Raw genomic sequence first — 20,724 nt, 5'->3', positions numbered from 1 at the left:
GGGAGGTTCGGAGTCCGGCAAGGAGTCCGGCGCCTCGGAATCACAAGTTTCACAGGGGACAAGATTAGTGTTCGGCTCCATCGCCGTGGATGTTCAAGCCCCCAGGGCGGCGTCTATCCACCGGCCCTCGATCTGGGCGATCGGCTCCGGACTAATGGCCGAAGCGGATTCGTGTGCGGCCACCAAGGCACTGTTCGGTGGCAGAGCTAGATCATGCCCGTCGTCACAGTGCGGCGCGCTTGGCTGTGGCTCGAGTCCGTCGAAGATCAAGTCTCCGCGGACATCGGCCGTGAAGTTTAGGCTTCCGAATCTGACCTGACGGCCAGGGGCGTAGCTTTCGATCTGCTCCAGATGGCCAAGTGAATTAGCCCGCAGTGCGAAGCCGCCGAATACGAAGATCTGTCCGGGGAGAAAAGTCTCACCCTGGACAGCGTTGTTGGTTGAAGATGCCATCAAGCCTATCGATGACGACACAGAGGAACTCTCAATGAAAGCACCAATGTCGGTGTCAAAATCGGCGGATCTCGGGTAGGGGGTCCCGAACTGTGCGTCTAGGCGGATGGTAACAGGAGACGAGGGACACGATGTTTTTACCCAGGTTCGGGCCCTCTTGATGGATATGGGTAGTACAAGAGTGGATCTACCACGAGATCAAGGAGGCTAAACCCTAGAAGCTAGCCTATGGTATGATTGTTGTAATGTATGTTGTCCTACGGACTAAAGCCCTCCGGTTTATATAGACACCGGAGGAGGCTGGGGTTACACAGAGTCGGTTACAATGGTAGGAGATCTACATATCCGTATCGCCAAGCTTGCCTTCCACGCCAAGGAAAGTCCCATCCGGACACGGGACGGAGTCTTCAATCTTGTATCTTCGTAGTCTTGGAGTCCGGCGGACGATGATAGTCCGGCTGTCCGGACACCCCCTAGTCCAGGACTCCCTCACCCGCCCAGGAGGAGTCGGGTCATACCATTGGCGGGTCATAATGAGAAGGCCTAAGAAGATGTTGAAGATGGCGGTTCATGAAGCAAGCTTACTGAAGGCCCAAGACCCGGAGAATACTTGAGGCACCACGGGCGTAAACCGCCATATGTTTAACTTGTATGTTATTCACCGAGCCAGACACGTTGTGTATGAGCCGGCCGGGACTCTGTAAGCCGCCGGGCATCAGCCTGTGTATATAAAAGGGGTGACCCGGCGGTGGTTTAGGTGCAGGAAACAAGAAGTCGAGAACTAGGTCAAGCGTATTCGCTCCCTGGTAATCGAAACCCAAGCAATACAACCTAAAGTAGGAGTAGGTCTTTACCTCGTTGCGAGGGGCCGAACTTGGGTAAACTCTTTGTGTCCCTTGTCCCGTTTTAACCCCTTCAAGCTAACTACGTTGTGATGGCTCCACACATAAGTCCTTATGCTAGGGCATCTGACGTGACAATTCCACGACACCAGCGATGTGCAAACATCGTGTACATCGCCTCGCGTCCGAACAACCCGACGTGGGTGCGAGGATGCAGACAGGTGGGTCTGGATGCCTCGTCACGCGTGGCCGCCATGCAAAACCACCGCATGACTATGGCCCCTCCCCCGCCGACCCGGCCATGCCAACGACCGAACAACCCGACGCGGGGTGAGGACGCTGACAAGCGAACCCGAATGGTTCGTCGCGCGCGTGCACAACGCAGAACCATTGCATGACGATGGTCCCGCGCTTGCCCGCGGTCCACCTGCCATGGACCGCCAGACGGGTCGTTTAAGTGCACGCCGTTTGGGCAGACCGGAGAGCCCCCAAGAGGCCCCCGATGCACGCCACCTAAAAACAAACGACGCAGAGGGGCCTCTCGCCTTCGAAGCTCCCCAGAAGGCGGGTATTCCAGGATCCTTTATAGGAGTAATAGTGGGACAAAACACTGAACAGAACTTTACACACATACGATCGTAGGAAAAACATAACACTATTTGCAAAAAAAAAACATAACACTTTTACCCACTTACATAAATGAAAACACTAAAAATCTAAGGGCATGGTAATTTATATTGACACGATGATGTCAAATTTAGTGTGCAAACATGACAATTTTCTGACAATAAATGAAGGACCCTAATAAGTGTCACACATGTGGTACAAACACAGTACAACTCCGATTTTTTTTTATGGCAAGTTTAGTACCGCGAGGATGGCAATTTATTTTCGGAGATGGTAAGTTTCAATTTTTTGGGGGTTTACTTTTTTTATGACAACTTTAGTTGTAAAAAACTTCAGGGCCGGAGTGGTTCGTACCAAACGTGTGACATTTATCATTTGGGAAAATAAACTGAGGCGAATTTGCCACACTCGTCAACTTAACTTGCCATTCTCTAACAATATAATTTGCCATGAAAAATGTTTGATTTGCTACGGTACAAAATCTCACGTCACATTTATAGTGGAGACCCCGGCCTTGCAGCACAAACGTCAAAGGAAGCTGGAGTGCTGGACATCTCCTCAAACGAAAAAAAGGAAGCTGGACACTACTAGTCCGGATCAGATTTATTATCCAACATTCAACAAACGACTGTTTCTGCGGATAACGAGAGCCGAGAGAGGCCAGGTGTCTGAAGTGGGCCCTACCGTTGGCGTTTGATCCGTGCCATATCGCCATGCATGCGCCCGCTCGAGCGCAAAAGCCGAGGCCGCGCACCACCAGCCCCCACGGAGACCCGCTCTCTCGATCAGCTCCATCGGCGCCATTATCTTAACTGCCATCACGCGATTACGGATATATAGCCGGCGGCCGGCCACCGCTGCCGCACGTACGTACGTCGCGTACACTGCCATCCACCACCACTGTGCTTCCCCTTGCGCGCGACGACCGTTCGTCCGTCCGCTCGGCCATGGCGCCCCCACCGCTCCACCTCCCGCCCTACTTAGCCCCCACCTGGCCCTCCGGGCGCCCCCGTCCCGCGCCATCATTGAGACCACCGTCACCGCTCCACCCCTTCTCCGACCTCCTCACCGAGGCGCTCGGGGCCGAGAGCTTAGACCCCGACGAAGTCGCCATGGACGGCGTCCCCGCGGTCGAAGGCCGGACCCAGCCTTGCAAGAGGCAGTCGCACCACCTCGACGGCGCCGACGACGAAGCCGACCAAGGGTTCGTGATGCCGAGGCGGACGAGGAGCGGGAGGGCGTTCCCGCCGCCGATATCGGTGATCGGCAAGGGCGGGCGGCCGTGGCTGATCCTCCGGGCGCACCGAGAGGACGGCCGGCTCGTGCTGCGGGAGATGCGGCTGCCGTCGCAGGAGCTGCTCCAGCCATGCAAGGAGGACGGGAGGTTCAAGCTGTTCATGCACCCTGAGACCGGTGGCCGATGCGTCGCCGGCGTGGGATCACGCGCCGCAACGGCCGTGGCGCAGGACTAGGAAAGCAAGCGCACTTTGAGGAGCCGATCGACCAGATTGATCTGTACATTAGTGCCTCGGTGACATCATTCGAGTTCTTCCTCTCCTTCCGTTAACGTTGGTCGTCATAAATCTTGCCTTTCCCGTACTGGAACAATCGCAGCAAATCATCATCTCTCACGCGTTCAATCTGATCTGTTTCGTTCCATGAGAAGTTGAGAACTGAGATACTGCATAGAGACAGTTCAATAACTGAAACACAACAAACACCAATCACATAAACAAACCATACAAAAGTACCATTTTCAGTATTACACTCAAGATCATAATGTAACTCAACTACTCCCTCCGTCCCATAATATAAGAGTGTTTTTGACACTACACTATTATGGGATGGAGGGAGTAGTTTTTATCCCAAAAGATTATAATTTTAGCTCTTACAGTCAAGGTTCACTTGTAAATGGAAGCTACTCCCATACACCTTAAATATTTACTCAAGGTCAACTCAACAAAAAAATACTCAAGGTAGAAAAACATAATTGATGGGCATTTTTTTCGCAAATACACATATAGCGTATCATTTCATTGATAGAGAGTGAAAAGAGTACAAGGGGTGGATATCCATACTACGTGCGCACTAGAGCGTAGTAGCAGATACCCTAGAGTAGGAGGGAAGGGTTGCTCAGCCCAAAGGATTTAGTCACTAAGTTACAGGGATGATGCAATCGATGTTGCGGGTGCCTGCCTTTCCCCAACGCTATGCCTCCTCCTCGATTGAGTTGATCATGGCCATGACAGATGGTTGAGCGTTGTCGAAGATGCATGCATTTTGATGCTTTCAGATGGTTCAGGCGGTGAGGATGACAATCGAGTTCAGGCCCTTACGCATGCAAGATGGGGGTAGCTTCCATGCCAGACGACCACCACTCGAAGAAGGTGATCGTGCCAACGGGCATAACTGATGGGCATTATTTATGTGAAGAGGACCTAAACTACTTTGACCTTATTTGTGGAACAAGTCGTGTAGGTGTATCCAAAGTGTTTGTAAAAGTGGCCTTCATATACTTCACTTTAGTATTAATAACAAAAATATTTTTATGGGAAAGGGTGCAGATAGGCGACACACATCTTTATAGGTAGCTATCATACAACTTTGAATAAATAAAATAACCTTATTATATTCCCAAAAATTTCACAAAATCATCTAAAAAATTTAGGTATCACTTTCATTAACAACGCCAGGTAGCTGGGCCCCAAAGGCTTGCTTGTAATACCTTATTGTTTTTTTTCCGACCAACAAAGTTTGGCCAATCCCGGCTTCCTCGAAGAGTGTGTAAGGCTTGTTTTCCGGTCTGGCCAGATCTAGGGTGTTCTCTAGGCCCTCTCTGGCATTTTTTTTTCTTTTCTATGGGGCTTTGCTTTGCAGATCGGTCGCGGGCGTGTTCTGGTCTACATCGATGGCCTCTCAACTGCTACTTCTCCAAGCTCCTAGATCTCAACAAGTTTATCAGCTGAGATGGAGGTCCAGTCAGCATCGAACTTTTGCTCACAACACCTCGACGTTGTATGTCGGAGGAAGAAGACTTCGGCACCACAATGATTTGTTTTGTAGTTTTTAATTTTTGTAGTAGTGTTTTTGCAAGGGTATGAGCTACTTGGTATATGACCTTTGATATTTTTGCAAAAGAAAAGAATTTAAATTTCGTCCTTGTAATTTATTAAATAAAATCGGGCAATACCTGATAGAGATGAATAAATGGTCATAGAGAAAATTAGCCCATGTCACAAGTTAGAAAAAGGAGACCCGCAAATTTATTGAATATAATACTCTATAGTAAAGAATTTTTTAGTTACCTAAAAAATATGAATTTGTTTAGACATACTTCTTTTGTAACGGAGGTTTAGTAAATTCTAATCCAGTGATTGAAATGTATGAGTCCAGTCGTGACATCAAAATACTCTTCGTCCTATGCCCAATATGAACTTTTCAATTCTAGGCTCAATCTTGAACTGGGCATAGCTCACATGATTAGATTTTTTATGATGAAATTTGTTCATCCAGGTTCAAGTCTTAGATTTAACACACGTGATCACATTTTTTATGATGTATTACAGGTTTTTCGGCCCTATTTTTTAAGCGGTATAGCGTGAGCGTCAATTACGAGGCGTCTTAGACGACTTTGTCGATCTCAAGATTCTCTCGAAAAAATGCCCATATGGGTAATGTATAAACAGTGGCGGAGCCAGCTCATCCAAAGAGCCGGGGCAAAATACACTACGCTCTAGTTTGTGAGTTGGTTGCCCCTACAAATGATGCTTAGACGTACATTTACTGCTATTATTTAAGCAAGAGTCCACGGCAGAGCCCGGGCAGCCGCCCCGGGTAGCCGGGAGGTGGCTCCGCCACTGTGTATAAATACGTGTGTTCATAGAGATGAGTGTGCGTGCCTGTATGTAAGGGTCTCTTATGACTGTGAACCAACCTGTGGTTGGATGGTTAGAGAGATTGTGGTATCCCTAGCCCATCAGGGTTCAAATCCTAGTGCTCGCATTTATTTCTGGAATTATTTCAGGATATCCGGCGATGCGCATTCAGTGTGAAGAGACGTTCCCGTCGACGACGAGGTACCTACGGTGACTTCGTAAATTTCAAGATGATACGTCGGCTCAGTCTTTCGGAGGTGCTCATAGGGGTAGGATGTCCGTGTGTGCGTTCATAGGGATGAGTGTGTGCGCGTGTATATGAGTGCTTGTGTCTGTACTATGTTCAGAAAAAGGCCTCTTATGACTGTATTTCTTGAATAGAAATAGACTCGATTCATACCAAAAGTGCACTTTACCCACAATGAACTTGTTCTAAGGTTCACGTCACAATCATAAACTGATTTTGATTCAATCTACCCTCATGAAACTCTGAAAACGTTCTCGTTTTTAAAAGAATTTAACACAAATACGACACATATGTTAATATATATACATATACCCTCGCTTCTATGAACGTATGAGCACACTTTATTATTATGAGCATCTTCGAGAGAGTGAACTGGCACATTATCTGCGCTTGACAAAATCGGCACAGTCGTGGTGGACCGAAACGTTCTCCTTCTCAATTGACCGATTTGCAAATGTGGAAAACATAATTTTGGGAATTCAGGGTCAGTTCGTCCGGCAGAAGAGAACCTCTTCTTCCCGCACATTTCGCATCGCGTTCCAGGCTTCATAGCGCACAGCGCCGCCGCGGCGAGGTATCGGCATGGACTATGGCCATGGCGATGGCGAATCCTGCACCTCTTCCAACCTTCTCCTCGCAATCCCGAGCATTCACCCCAAGCATCTCACTGCGAAGCAGCAGAGCTATATCGCGCTCCCGAGCCCTAGCTCTAACCGCAACGACCGCGTGCTCAATCCGCCTCCGCGTGCGGGCCGCCAAAGACTGTTCGCCCCCGTCGTATCCGCTCTCTGAGGTTTTCCCCTACGTCGCCGCGGAGTGGCGGACCATCGCGAAGGGGTGGGCGTGCGCCGCCGCTGCCGTGTACTGCCTCTCGCGCACGGTGCCCGCCGCGGGGCGCCTTCCGCGCGCTCTGGCCGCCGGCGTAGGCGGGGGCGTGTCGGCGGAGGTTTCGAGGGGCGTGGTCGCGCTCGCGGCTTTCGCCTCTGCGCGCGCGGCCGCGGCGTACGTGCAGCAGGCGTTGCTCTGGGAGGCGGCGCTGCGGGCGGTGTGGCGCCTCCGGGAGCGCGCCTTCGAGCGTTTGCTTGCGCGTGACCTCGCGTTTTTCGATGGCAGAGAAGGGATCGCCGCAGGAGACATCGCGCACCGGATCACAGATGAGGCGGACGACGTTGCGGACGCTGTGTACTCTGTTCTCAATGTGAGGTTCTTGCACCCTAGTAGATACATGTGTTTGATAAAATGTACGAAAGCTGTTTGGAGAAATGCTCCTTCGGCAATCAGTATGATTGTTGATTATAGAAATCCTCTCCCTTTCTTTGATCGTTCCTCATGGTTGATAGCCTTGGAGTAGTTTACTGCTTTCTATTCTACTGGTGCTGAAAATTATTGCACCGGTAATTGTGCCATGCTAATTTTTATTACTATTTTTCATGCAGACAATTGTGCCGACAAGCTTGCAGTTGATAGCAATGGGTACTCAAATGGTGGCAATAAATCCTCAGCTCTCATTAGTTGCAGCAATGGTAACAAATCTCATAGTTTGGACTGCTCTTTCATGGTCACTCATATGTACTCCCTCCGTTCCTAAATACTTGTCTTTCTAGAGGTTTCAACAAGTGACTACATACGGAGCAAAATGAGTGAATCTACGCTCTAAAATATGTCTACATACATCCGTATGTTGAGTTCATTTGAAATGCCTAGAAAGACAAATATTTAGGAACGGAGGGAGTAGTTATGTGTGCACTGTTTAATTTTCACTCTGCATTACATTGATAGGTAATTCCATGCATGTCCATAGTCATTGCAAAGCTTGGTGAAAGACTTCGTCAAATATCCAAGGAGGCACATCTTAGCCTCGCCATGCTCGCAGCCTATCTCAATGATGTCTGGTTTAGTAGCACTCAATTAGTTCATGTATAATAAACATATAGAGCCATGCACGGATTGTTGTTTACATGAATACCCTTTGTAGGTACTTCCATCGATGCTCACTGTGAAGGTAAACAATGGGGAGCACAAAGAGATGTTACGATTCCATGAATTGGCTTTTCTTGATCTGAAGAATAATTTGGGTAAGAAGAAGATGAAAGCTCTCATACCTCAAGCTGTTCGTACTACATACATTGCAGGCCTGGTTGTGCTTTGTGCTGGTTCAGTAGCAGTTTCTGGAACCACATTTGATCCTGAGGGGTTTCTTTCTTTCCTAACAGCACTTGCTCTTTTTGTTGAGCCTATTCAGGTATCACAATCGCTATTGAGCATTTACATTTGTCAATTCTTACCATAGTGATGTCTCGTCTCTTATTTCCCCTGCATGAATGTTAAATGTATAAAACATTTGGAATTTGTGTTAATATCCTTTCTTGCATAGGATTGATAATGTTCATAGAATTTGGAGTCCAACTAATTAATCATTTGTGCTCTGAAGGAAAAAATTACGTGCACATCTTCTTTTACATTCGATGGGATGCACGCAGTACCCCCACCACCACCAACCTTTTTGCACCTGAAGAGTTATTGTACTGGAATACGCAAAAACAATTGTTATTGTTTTATTTCTGTAGCTGTATAGAAGCAAATATCATTAAGTTTTATGATAAGTATGATAATAAACTTACCCTTGTGCTTACTTGATACTGTTAACATTTTCTTTTGGGAATTTTATTTTTGCATTATTAACTCTTTTTTTTAGAATTTCTGAGTGTGCTTTGTATCATCATGTCTTATTGCATGCTGTCATGCACCACTTCCTTCCAGCACTCTTGATTTGGTTCTCACGAGAATCTATTCCATGCATAGGATTTTGGCAAGGCATATAATGAATATAAGCAAGGAGAACCAGCGTTAGAACGCATATTTGATCTAACAAGGTTCATCCCTGAGGTAATCACCATCTCCTGTTAAGGACTGTATTTTATTAAATTTATAAGAAGACCATTGAACAAATCATTACTATTTTTTCTAAGGTTTCTTATGTATGTAATATATGTGTAATTTTCAAGAAATGCAACATTCTTAAAGTAATTTTCTTTTTGTTTGGATGATCGCGGGGTCTTAGTTACGTTTTGCTAGCGAAAAGCTGGTTGAAGGTGAAAGAAGTCTATTTGGTTGTGTGAGAAACGAATTCCATAGCATATACCTTTTAGAAAGTATAATTTGGTAGTAAGTTCTTGGATTTGAATTGCTGTTATCAAGGAAATTTTCTATCATAATTCGCAACTCATACATCCATGCTGCTTTTCTGTGCTGTAGGTGAGGGATAAACCCAGTGCACTTCATTTAAATTCTGTTAAGGGAGATATTAAGTTCCATGATGTTACATTTAGATATGTTGCTGGTATGCCACCAATAGTAGATGGTGTGAATCTTCATATCAGAGCAGGAGAAACTATTGCTATTGTCGGACCATCTGGTGGAGGGAAAACCACTCTTGCCAAATTACTCCTCCGACTTTATCATCCACAAAGTGGTATTGAACTGAACATCAGTAGTATATTGCTGCAGAATCTGTAAACAGTCTTACATGTTTCGGCCTTTTAGTTCAAGTTTGCTATCTTGAATTCCCGCTTTCTGGGTTATCTCAACTTCATGATTATCTTGTAAAATGGCTATCGATGAACTTTCCTTGTAGGTTATATAGCTCTGGACAACCATGATATTCAAGACATTCAGCTACAGTGCTTGAGAACACATATTGCGTTTGTTTCACAGGATCCGGTTAGTACCTGTGGTGTATCATTTCCTTTTGTGTCATTGCGGTTTCAAAGCATCTCATTTGGGGTGTTCAAAAGGATATCTTGGTAATCTTTTGTTTGCAACTCCTGATGGAACTCTGTTTTGGTGGTATCTCAGCTTCGAACTCACATAATTTAATATTTTGGCATGTTGGACTGAACACATTTTTCGCAAACATTGTATTCATGCATGTTCATTTCTTCTTATTTCATAGATGTTATTTTCCGGGACAATCGCTCAAAATATTGCATATGGCGACCCTGTGGGAGATACTAATATGAGAAAAGTTGAGAATGCTGCTAAGATAGCCAATGCCGATGAGTTCATTAAGATATTGCCAGAGGGATATGACTCGTATGTAGGACAGAGAGGTTCTAGTTTAAGTGGCGGGCAAAAACAAAGGTAAAATTCTCCCCAGCACAATGTCTGGCAGCTTTTCTGACTGAATTGGCTTCGATGTTTCATTCAAGCCAACACCATGCGTATTTTCAATCCTCAGGTTATCTATCGCAAGGGCAATCTACCAGAACTCTTCCATACTGGTACTGGATGAAGCAACGTCTGCTCTGGATAGCAGGTCTGAGCTGCTACTGAAAGAAGCACTGATGAATTTGATGGCAAGCCACACTGTAAGTGGCGTATGCAGTAGGAATATCGTTCTTCAGAGATTTCTGTGCCTACCTGTTTTCATGATGTTCTCCCCACATTTTCAGGTTGTCATCATTGCTCACCGGCTGGAAATGATCCTGATGGCTGATAGAATTGTTTTACTAGAGGGCGGTAAATTGCGAGAGATCACGAGGTCGGCTTTCTTGTCCCTAGATGGCCGCTTCGGTTCACCACCGGATCTCCTGAGTCGAGAATTAGGAGAGGCTTGAGACTACGAGGGAAAAGTGGTTTGTTGTGCTGCAATGCGGACGTCGAGCCGCGGGCCCGCAGGCATGATCTGATGAGTGATCAGACGATGGAAGCTGCATGTTTCCGTGGACGCTTGTCGGCCAGAAAAGCTCCCTTGTAATAAGCGCATGCACTGCTTTCAGTTGTGCTCTGTGCCTTGATTTGGGCTTCCATATCGCTGAACGTCAGAATCAGGTACCAAACCAAGTGGTGCAGTTAACGATAATGCCACACAGGAGAGAATCAGTAAATTAATGGTATGAAATGATAGACTTGACTTAACGACAAGTATAAAATCATGACTTGATTTCAATATCTTATGCCCAACTCTAGTCCACCAAATTGTTGGGACTGAAAGCCTTTGTTATCGTTATTGTTACTGCTGCTATTGTAATGTTAACTGCGGCAGCACAGTAACCACACAGGCACACAGCTACAAGTATAAAATAATGAATTGCCGAGATAATGCGAATCAGAAAGTTGGCATCTGTTATCTGCTATCAGGAAGTTGCAACACAGGTACACAGCTGTGTTGCTCTCTGCCTATGCCTTGTAACAGTGAGCTGATAATATCAGCATAGTCCTGTGTTTCATGATAAATTGGGCAATATTTACTTTTCTATGCGAAAAAACACATTATATAACAAGTAATAATAACATACAGAGCAAAATCGTCACTTAAGTGTGTCTGCCTGTTTGGGCAATGTACAAAGCACTTGTTCAAGACATGCATATTCAACATGGACTATGAACTCCAGAAATATGCAATCCTGCCATATTCAACATGCAGTGATGGTTTCATATCATATCAATGGAGTGGCCCTAGCAACATGGAGTATCAAAAGTAAGCTAAGCAACACAACAGATCCTATCCATGCCAAGGCCCAGTATGACCAATCATCAATCTTGCATATTGAACAGCTTAAACAACAGCTGAGACAGGCCTCTCTATATTCCAAACTCGGCTACTCTGCTTCTAACCTCCTCAAGGAAGGATCTGAAACCTGTAGAACCATCCATCAGAGTGCCATCCAGAGCCCGATCCTCAATCAGGTATTTCTCAGATGTTGTTGTATCATCACGTGCACCATGAATAAAAGCAAGCCTGGGAGTTAAGGTCCTTTCTTGCTTCAACCTGTCGACCGTTGATCTCAACAGACCTACAAACATAAGTTCAGTGTTAGCATATGCATTGGCTGAAATAACCCGTAACCATACATACTACTACATCCGTTCTTCTGAAGTTGAGGCCTTCAATATGCGTGAAGAAATTAAAAAGTCATAACAACAGAATTAGTACTCCCTACTAATATAAGACGTGATCTTCAACGTCTTATATTAGTTTACGGAGGGAGTACGATTTAGGGAGGAAATGCAGTAATCTCAGGACAACTAAGTGGCACTTAAAAAAGATGGTGCTGGACTCACAGTCACGTGGAGGAGGAAAGGGAATTGAAGGGCTGGCTGTAGGCAAGTAATACACCAAAAGGTCAGTGTAGGCGTCAAGAAGGAATATTGGTCTCTCACTGGTGAATACACTGCGACTTAGAGACTGATGCACTTCTGCTTCTGTATCAAGAGAGGAGTACGAACTCAGTGTAGGACATATAGCTTGCCGAAGAGAAGCCGGTTCCAGTGCACTGTAAAGAGAAATAATAACGTTGAACATTATATAAGCAATACTTGCGTAGCTCAAATAAACTACAGCAGTGAGATAATCTGGATTTTGTAAAAAAATGTGGAAAGGGAATTTGTGGAATTTTGTTGTTTCTTCCTGTGAGAACTTTAGGAACTGCATGGTAGCAAAATATATACTTTACCTGAAGAGGCACTGCAAATATGTCTGGTAATCTGGATGAATATGTTCATCCTGAACTTGAAGCAAGGGGCTTACTAGAAATGCAAATACAAGCCGTGCCAGAGGCTGCAATTGTGAGCAGTTTGAGAAATCAACGTCAATATCAGAAACTCCAGAATCAGCAGGTCTGACGTTCTTGTATGCCTTGTTGTATTGGGCAATGAAAATCGCCAACCAATCATGGAGCCATAGCCTTGCTTCTACCACATCACTTAAAGAAGCCAAAATAACCTGGAAAATGAACTTTTTCAGTATCAAATGATCTTCTGCTCGATCTTCAGTGATAACTTTGGTTTTATTCGAGTCTAGAAATATAATTAGGTTTGACGATCATGAACATTTCTCTCCTGTTTTTAAGGTCACCAAGCTTAGCATTTATAACTAAAATACAACAGAATGCCAAAACTACAATATATATATAATACATTATGTCCCTGCAGAACCGTATTCATTAAACAAGCTGATTCAGATAAGGATTTAAGCTGGGATTCCTTATGGTGAATTAATAGATTAGCGTAGACTGCGGTCAAATTTAGCTTCTCTTCTTCCATATTAACAGAGTCCTGAGAGCATTTTGGAAACCCAGAACTCAAAACTTGTTGGGTTGGCTCGCCTTCAATAAACCGGAAAGGCGGAAACTAGTGCCAGACAACCAGAGTAAACCTAGCTTCCGATTGCAGGGAAGAAGATAAAACAGGCCTGCCAAAATAGGGGCCTAATAGCTCCTAAGCCTAGAAGGGTTGAATAAATATTAATCTTGTAATTGTTGACGAACATTCAAATAAAACCATTAGATGAATATTAAAATAAAACAGCTAAATGAATGTTTAAGTAAAATACAGAAATACTAAGCTTGTGACCAGCTGTATCCCAGACAAAGTTTCCTACCCATAATTTTCTTGTAGAGTTGCACTTAATTGATGTAGCGAGATGTTATAGTCCTACAGAGAGGCTGTGGCAACATTTGATTGCTATAACTTTCTTGTAGTGGCAATTAATTGATGTAGTAAGATGCTTTAGTCCTACAGTTAACAGCCTTCGTGCTTACGACAAACAGTTTATCCATCAAAATTGTACTGCCGTCGTTACAATTTAGGGAGGAAATGCAGTAATCTGAAACAGAGGTTGTACCTGGTGTACAAGTATCGTCAATACCACATCTGGGTCAACAAAGTCATACAGGTCCCAGATATTAGCAGTTGTGTTGTACTGGATAGTCCGCACCCTTAACCGCCTTTGCACTGAGAACTTAGATCTGGACAAGGTGTATTTTGAAGTTACAAAATATGAAAATATAGATAACAATGTGTATAAAACTGCTGCTAACATGGAACATCTGCAAATTGACAAAAAGAAATTGCACACTGCAAATTGACAATTAGACAAACATTAGCAAGCAAGTAATTAACTTGCAAGCCAGTATATCACAGAATCATCAAAAAATAACTTGGACAGCTCACACATAAGGACAATTGTCAGTATGCTTAAACTTATTGACACCAGAGGAATGGCATATCAAATATACTTTAACTTGTAAGAGCAAACAGTAACAATGTAGCATACTAAGTATTCACAAATCTGTGACAGGCGATACGAAATTTACCTACTACCAGAATTTGAAGCATCATCTGATGCATCACCATGCTGTACTATCATCGTGTACTTAAATACGATTTGGAGAATAGGAGGCCTTGACTTCCTGCAGTTGCAAACATCAGGTTGTAAGGGTTTAGGAGATAATATACACGGTCAAAACTGTTTGGCTACAGATTTTATACTGATCATAGTTACAGTTCCCTTGTTTAGGCATGGAAGTTGTTATTGTTACTAAAATACATACTCAAGAAAAGACCGGACTCAATCAACGGTTAGAATGTGTCTTATGATTTACTCTCTGGTCGGGGTATACAGGCCCGCTTCGTATTTCGAGTCTAACATTGGCCACCGATTTAAATAAGAAAATATGATCTATATATTGCATTCGAAAGATCTTTCCAACAGTTACTTTTTATGGAACACCAACAGTTACTTTTTATGGAACATAGCGCATATTTTACTGGTTAAATCGGTGGTCAAAGTTAGACTCAAAGTACAATAGGGCCCTGTGTAACCGACCGGTGGTAGTAGTATCCTTATTGTACTCCCTCCGTCCCAAAATAAGTGTCTCAACTTTGTACTAGCTCTAGTACAAATCTGTACTAAGCTCAAGACACTTATTTTGGGACGAAGGGAGTATTTGTATAGCATAGTTAGTAAGATCCCTGGTAGATAGAGCTTATACATTGTGTACTTTTTTTGTCCTTTCAAGAGCAAATCCCAGACATCCTAACTGGGAATTAGGTTGAAACATCTAAAAGATGATAAGTTAATAGGGGAAAAAAGGATGGTTAGCTTTAATGCTGAAAATTCTAGTTTTTTTTCCTTTTGACAATGAATGGTATAGTTTGTCGGGTTTTCTCCTTGTATAGCATAGTTATCAAGATTCCCGGTAGATAACATGCTTATACATTGTGCACTTTTTTAGTCTTTTTAAGAGTAAATCCCAGATACACTAATTGGGAATTAAGTTGAAACATGTAAAGGATGATAGGTTTCATAGGAAAAAAAGATGGTTAGATTCAATGCTGAAAATTCTAGTTTTTTTCCCTTTTGACAATGAATGGTAATAGTTTTATCGGGTTTTCTCCTTCTCTTAGTAATGTGCTGAGCCCATCCTAGCGTGTTTTGTTTTACAAATATCTATAATATTTAGAAGTAGAGAAGGAACAGCTAGGATTAACTAGACATAAGCAATAGAAAAGGAAAGCCTCAGATTAATTTGGCATATATAGGTTAAAAGGAAGCACGGATTGATTGGAAGGAGACATCTAAATAACCATAACCAAGATAGTTTAGAAGGACGACCGGACAAGGAGAACTTGCAAATGTATCATAAACCTATTCCTATGGTGCCATAGAGAAGATCCCTCTTTTTTTGCGGGACGTAAAGAAGATCCCTCGTGTGGTACAGATTAGTGATGCATATAAACTACATCAGGGCTCGCAGTGTAGGTAATTTTCCTAACTTACTATTGATAGAGGGATCACTAGTTCACTACTGTCCAATTTGTGTTCCAATAGATTAAGACTCATTGTGGGCTTATCAATTTGAGCAAGTGTGTAAGGCAAACACTCTATGTAATGGAGTGGCAACGTGATGAACAAATCAATCATAGAACTAGGCCTATCGTTTTGTTTGCTCAGCATGTCCTATCACTATCCCCTGCACCTGGGGTTTCAGCCCTAGCCGCACACTTCTCCACGGTGCCCAATCGGTAAGTTCCTGACCTAGCCGAATCCTCCCATATTGCGTCTGTTCCAAAGGTTCAAGCGCTAACAACAGGTAAGAAAGAATTTGAAAATCCTAGTTTCAGTTATGGGTGTGGATCATGATGACTTCTCTATTGGTGCAGTCAGTAACAAACTAAATTCATTTCACAAGGCTTATACTTCTTCAACCAGACCAGCCAACTTGTGGATAATCTGATACAGGGATCCATATATAGTAGAATTTAAAAACAGGTCCAATGGCAGATTTAAGCTGGAGTACAGAATACATAAAATCCTAAATGCTCGTCATTATGCAAAGACTCGTGTACTCATTCGGTGTTGACCACAAAAAATGTCACCCTACCTGTAGGGAAGAAACAAATGTCTGATACAAAGATCTGGCTACGAATTGGCATAATTACTAGCAAGGCCCAACACTGTAAATGGATGATAGAGTTTCCTATTTGGTTATCTCTTTGAACTGTGGAAATCTAAACTTTCAATTTGTCAGAGCAAAGAAGGGAAGTACCACATTGCTGCTAGTTAGTTCAAGTTCATCAAATTTTAACACATATAAGCACATAATCTACAAAAGTTAGAAACAGCATGGCCTTTACCTGGAAAACTGAGAATCCTTTTCGAACTCAAAGTCGTAAGTGTAGCTAGCAAACGAATCACAGCAATTTATGTGCTGAACATGCATGTATTGAGGATCTGGAAAGAAATGACCATACTGTTGGACATGAATTAAACAATATCAGCTTAAGGAACATATAAAAAGGTCACTAGGTAAATTTGCATATCTCTCAGAGTACTTACAGAATCAGCAATCTTGATCTCTGGAGATGTTCTCAACCGCAGTACACATCCAAAGGCATATGGACGCTTTAGCATTTTGTATCTGAAAAGTAAAAACGGTGGATAAATGCATATTACTGCTTCACAGCTATATTGTAATCAGTGGCTCAAAGCATGTGAACGACATGTGGACCATATTTTCACATTCTGCACATATATTTGTGTATAGATTGTATTTACCATGTACCAGCCATCCAACTACGTCAAACCCAGTCTGCTCAATTTATAGTATGGACATTTGGGGCAGTGCACAACCAACAATCAGATAATTTATTAGATCTTTGGCATCAGGCAAGTCAACATGATCTAAATCTAAGGTTCAACAGTGAGTGGTAACAGAACCTGTTGCCCACAAAAGAATACTAGGAAGAAGCCTATTCAGATCTCACCGCCCCAGAAGGCCATAATAAAGCCCACAGTTAGCCTTGGGTAACAAACCCCTTGGCATGGAGAATTAACAAACAGCCATCACACGTTGAAACCAAATTATAAGAAACAAAATCACCAAATAGACCTGAATGTCCATAGATGTGATTCCAACATTATGGGGGTTCCAACCACACTAATTTCTTGAGCTACACTAATGTACAAAGCATGAGCATATGTTATCCTATCAATCTGACTGACCTACAAAGAGGAAGCAAATAACATAAACAGACCAGACAGTGCTTGAGAACTGAACCACATTAGGATATCTCCTAATTGAGGAGATACAGTTGGACTGCTGAATAAAAAGAGCACAGAGCCAGAGATGATGACTGAACTTACATATCTTGTGGAAGTGTTGATTCATCTGTATTTGAATACAGAAACAATGAGCCACCACTCTCAACACTCAGAACTTTTAGGGAAGTAAGATCAGTGTATTCATTTGTAATCGCGAAAAGGTCCACACATGCACCTGCTTGAACAGCACTAGCAGCCTGTGATATGGCAATCAGGATACCTCCCAAAATATTCTCAGAATGCATTGATCAATATTTATGCAAACCTACCAGATTTTTGTAGAAACTTGTCTCTTCGGGCAGTAATGTATTATTTGAATCCACCACTTTACCAGTATTGTGGTCCCCATTGCTTCTTGCGTCTAGTTGGCCAGCCCCATAATTCGGAGGCCCGGATAAAAACGCAAATATTCTAGCTGTTTCAAAAATTACCAGGAGAATGCATAATATTAGAACGCAAGGCCATGTAGTTTAAAGAGAAAGCATGTTTTCTACTAATAAAGCCCTTAAAGAGAATATGTATATAAAAAAGGGCAACCTGGTGCATGTAGCTCCCGCTTGCGCAGGGTCCAGGGAAGGGTCCGACCACTTTGGGTCTATAGTACGCAGCCTTTCCCTACATTTCTGTAAGAGGCTGTTTCCAGGACTTGAACCCATGACCTCATGGTCACAAGGCAGCAGCTTTACCACTGCGCCAAGGCTCCCCTTCAAAGAGAATATGTATATCTTCTACTAATAAAATAACAGAATAGTAGTGTAATCAATACAATAAGATGCCAAGTTCCCTGCAAAAAAAATTACATACCAAGTTCAAAGGTAGTTCCATTTTCCACACTTAGGTAGTTGACAAGAGCATCAATTGCTACCCCAAACCCACGGGTATGATGCAATGCGTGATCTTGAACTTGTGATGCAGTTGTTGCCCTTTCCCAGGAAGCTATTGGTTTAATTGTTTCTAGTGCTTCAGCGATGTGGTCTTTGAAAGTGCCAACCTGTTGAGATGTAATTAAAATAAGCATATACAGGAGAAACCAATGCTCTAGGGATACAGGTTGAGTAAATGATTGAACTGAAAATTGAAGGATTAAATTAAGAGGATAATGTACATACAGGAGCCAAAAATGAACAAAATGGCATGACATCTTTAAGGTCCACGTGCAAGGTGCCGTCAGAATCAGGAGGGATAAAAACGTTTTTCACAATTGGTATTGGACCTTGAACATCATATAGTCCTATCTTGCTGCTAAATGTTAAAATCCCAAATAATGATCCTGGAGAAAGAGCTGCAAGGCATCACTAGATCAGTGTACACGTAGCTGTATGCCTGTATCATGTATGTCCTTTCAATAACAAAGTTGTATAAATAGATTAGCTCCTAAAGCTTGTGAGTGGATCTCACCTTCAAGAGCTGCCAGAAGAGCACTTTTGACTAGCTCCAAAAACTCCTCAGAAGCTAAAAACAACATGAAGAAATAAATTATGAGAAGAAGACATAAACAAGTGAGCTCTAAATAAAACAAAACAGAAGGTCTCAAAATTCTAGAGTTATTCTCATGAAAATCTGAAATATTTTGATCAGGACAACAGGCACCAAAGGTGGAACCTATCCTAGCTAGATGAATTCAAGCTAAACTGGGATGGATTTGGATTCATTAATCCATGCATCATGTTAGTGGAAAACAAAATCTACCAACATAACAAGATCTTGGATTGGTAGAGTTGCTCACTACAATGCTGCAATGATTTTCCCTTTTACATTACAAAGGAAGTAACAAAAAAAGGCGTCCAGGGGTGCCACAAACACCACACAGGAACCCCACGATCATATCAATCACTTACTGGACCAAACTAGGACTGTTTTATTCTCCATTCATATGTGGCACAATCTTATTCGATGTTCATATTTTTCCATATTTAGCAAGTTTAAAACCTAACAGCCATCCATTTCCCTTGTCAATTTATCACTCTTTTGTGTGGAGACGAAGGCGAGGGTATAACAAATAAGCTAGAACCATAAGGCGAAAAATCTTGAGATCATCACATCTTACAGGATAAGTCGATCGCTGCCACGTACACGGGCGTCGTCGCAGCCGCTGCCTCACCCTCCTCCCCTGGAAAATAACACAAGCCCGTCATTTCACTGCACCACATTGCAGCAGATCGGAACTGCGGAAGCCCTACCCGGGAGGAGGAGGTCGACAAAGGCGGAGCGTAACTCGGGCGGGTCGTGGCTGCCGTCCCGCGCGTAGCGCGCGGCGGCGTCGGCGGAGAGGTCGTTGTCTTCCGAGCAGATGGGACACGTCCACGACCAGCGGTGCAGCGAGCAAAGGGTGCTGAAATAGGCGAAGCAGGACGTGCAGCGAGGGATGAGGTCGCCCTCGTCGCCGGTGACCGGAGAGGAGCCGCGCTCATCGGTGGAAGAGAAGGGCGTGACGGCGACGCCCCACGGTAGGCCCGAGGAGTCGAGGAGCGCGTTGTCGGAGGGGAAGTACGCGAGGCTCGGGCGCACCGCCATTGCTGCGCCGCGCGGTTTGGGATGTGGATCTGGTGGAGTGGTGACGTGAGAGAGATCTGACGAGGGAGATGGAAGCGCGGCTGCTCAAATTGTCTGTGCAGTGTGGGTTTGCGCTGAACTCTTCTGCTGCGGCAGACGATCAGGACCGTCAAGTTGCTAACGTACGTCTCGAAGGCTAGGTGAGCGTTGACTGTGCTGCTAAAGGTAGACCAGAGTCTACTCCTGTCCTTGGCCATCTCCAACGCCGTCCATCCAAACGAACATCCCAAATATCCACACATACGTTCACAAACATATTCACTGACAACGTTCGAGGAGACAGCCATCCAACCATCCAGAAGCAAGAATGATGGAAGAACTTCCGGCTCATCTGAGATTTGGATTCCTGGTCATTGGATCTGTTTGCTTGATGGGATCTGGGCCGTCGGATCGACCCACCGGAGGACGCAGGCCGTCGGATTGAAGAGGCTCCTGTAGCAATGAATAGTGCAGAGACGTTCGTGCCACCGCGCGTAAATCCCGTGCCCTGCCGAGTGCATTTCCGTCATTTCGCGTACAAGGGTATAAATCGCTGCGGTTCCCGTGGCAGAGACCTAGCCGTCGCTCGTCGCACTCGCGCCGCCCCCTCTCCCCTTCCTCCCGTCTCTCTCTTCCTCCCCTTAGACCAGCGCCCGCCTCCCTACCCCGCCGCCGCCATCTCCTTCGCCGGGCCGACGACCCATGCCTCGCGCCCGTCTGCTCTGCCCACGCTCGCGCCCGGCTGCTCCGCCCGCTGAGGAG

General features: G+C 44.3%; 2 protein-coding genes across 5 annotated transcripts; one reads left to right on the top strand and one right to left on the bottom strand.

Annotated features, from left to right (window-relative positions):
- The first annotated feature begins 6,500 nt into the window (after positions 1 to 6,500).
- Positions 6,501 to 10,991, top strand: LOC123045408 (ABC transporter B family member 29, chloroplastic). Of its 4 annotated transcripts, XM_044468457.1 has the most exons (11): positions 6,501 to 7,242; positions 7,481 to 7,567; positions 7,824 to 7,931; positions 8,020 to 8,119; positions 8,258 to 8,286; positions 8,847 to 8,930; positions 9,300 to 9,516; positions 9,679 to 9,764; positions 9,997 to 10,184; positions 10,282 to 10,411; positions 10,496 to 10,991. In XM_044468457.1, the coding sequence occupies exons 1-11, from the start codon at positions 6,634 to 6,636 to the stop codon at positions 10,658 to 10,660; spliced, it is 1,803 nt and encodes a 600-aa protein (XP_044324392.1). In that variant the 5' UTR covers positions 6,501 to 6,633; the 3' UTR covers positions 10,661 to 10,991. The 4 variants fall into 4 exon arrangements, with proteins under 4 accessions (XP_044324392.1, XP_044324393.1, XP_044324391.1 ...); XM_044468458.1 differs by lacking the exon at positions 7,824 to 7,931; XM_044468455.1 differs by having other exon boundaries at positions 6,502 to 7,242; positions 8,020 to 8,286.
- Positions 10,992 to 11,333: 342 nt separating this feature from the next.
- Positions 11,334 to 20,073, bottom strand: LOC123045407 (protein transport protein Sec24B). Its single transcript, XM_044468454.1, has 14 exons — positions 19,611 to 20,073; positions 19,478 to 19,540; positions 18,829 to 18,882; positions 18,540 to 18,712; positions 18,235 to 18,421; positions 17,700 to 17,845; positions 17,473 to 17,627; positions 16,666 to 16,747; positions 16,464 to 16,579; positions 14,141 to 14,236; positions 13,669 to 13,792; positions 12,500 to 12,768; positions 12,108 to 12,319; positions 11,334 to 11,839 (listed from the first exon to the last, which is right to left on the bottom strand). Exons 1-14 carry the CDS (start codon positions 19,942 to 19,944, stop codon positions 11,628 to 11,630), a joined length of 2,223 nt encoding a protein of 740 aa, XP_044324389.1. The 5' UTR covers positions 19,945 to 20,073; the 3' UTR covers positions 11,334 to 11,627.
- Positions 20,074 to 20,724: the final 651 nt, after the last annotated feature.

This window comes from Triticum aestivum, chromosome 2B (assembly GCF_018294505.1).
Source record: "Triticum aestivum cultivar Chinese Spring chromosome 2B, IWGSC CS RefSeq v2.1, whole genome shotgun sequence".
NCBI lineage: Eukaryota > Viridiplantae > Streptophyta > Magnoliopsida > Poales > Poaceae > Triticum > Triticum aestivum.
Note: the sequence above shows the minus strand (reverse complement) of the source record. Positions and strands in the feature narration are given on the sequence as shown.

Excerpts from the sequence above, each read along its gene's own strand:
- LOC123045408 (XM_044468455.1), top strand. The coding sequence starts at position 6,634 with ATGGCCATGGCGATGGCGAATCCTGCACCTCTTCCAACCTTCTCCTCG. Across the intron at positions 7,243-7,480 it reads CTGTGTACTCTGTTCTCAAT|ACAATTGTGCCGACAAGCTT; the intron begins GTGAGGTTCTTG and ends TTTTTCATGCAG. Across the intron at positions 7,568-7,823 it reads TCTCATTAGTTGCAGCAATG|GTAATTCCATGCATGTCCAT; the intron begins GTAACAAATCTC and ends TTACATTGATAG.
- LOC123045407 (XM_044468454.1), bottom strand. The coding sequence starts at position 19,944 with ATGGCGGTGCGCCCGAGCCTCGCGTACTTCCCCTCCGACAACGCGCTC. Across the intron at positions 16,748-17,472 it reads TCAACACTTCCACAAGATAT|ATACAAAATGCTAAAGCGTC; the intron begins GTAAGTTCAGTC and ends TTTACTTTTCAG. Across the intron at positions 12,769-13,668 it reads TGACGATACTTGTACACCAG|GTTATTTTGGCTTCTTTAAG; the intron begins GTACAACCTCTG and ends TTCATTTTCCAG.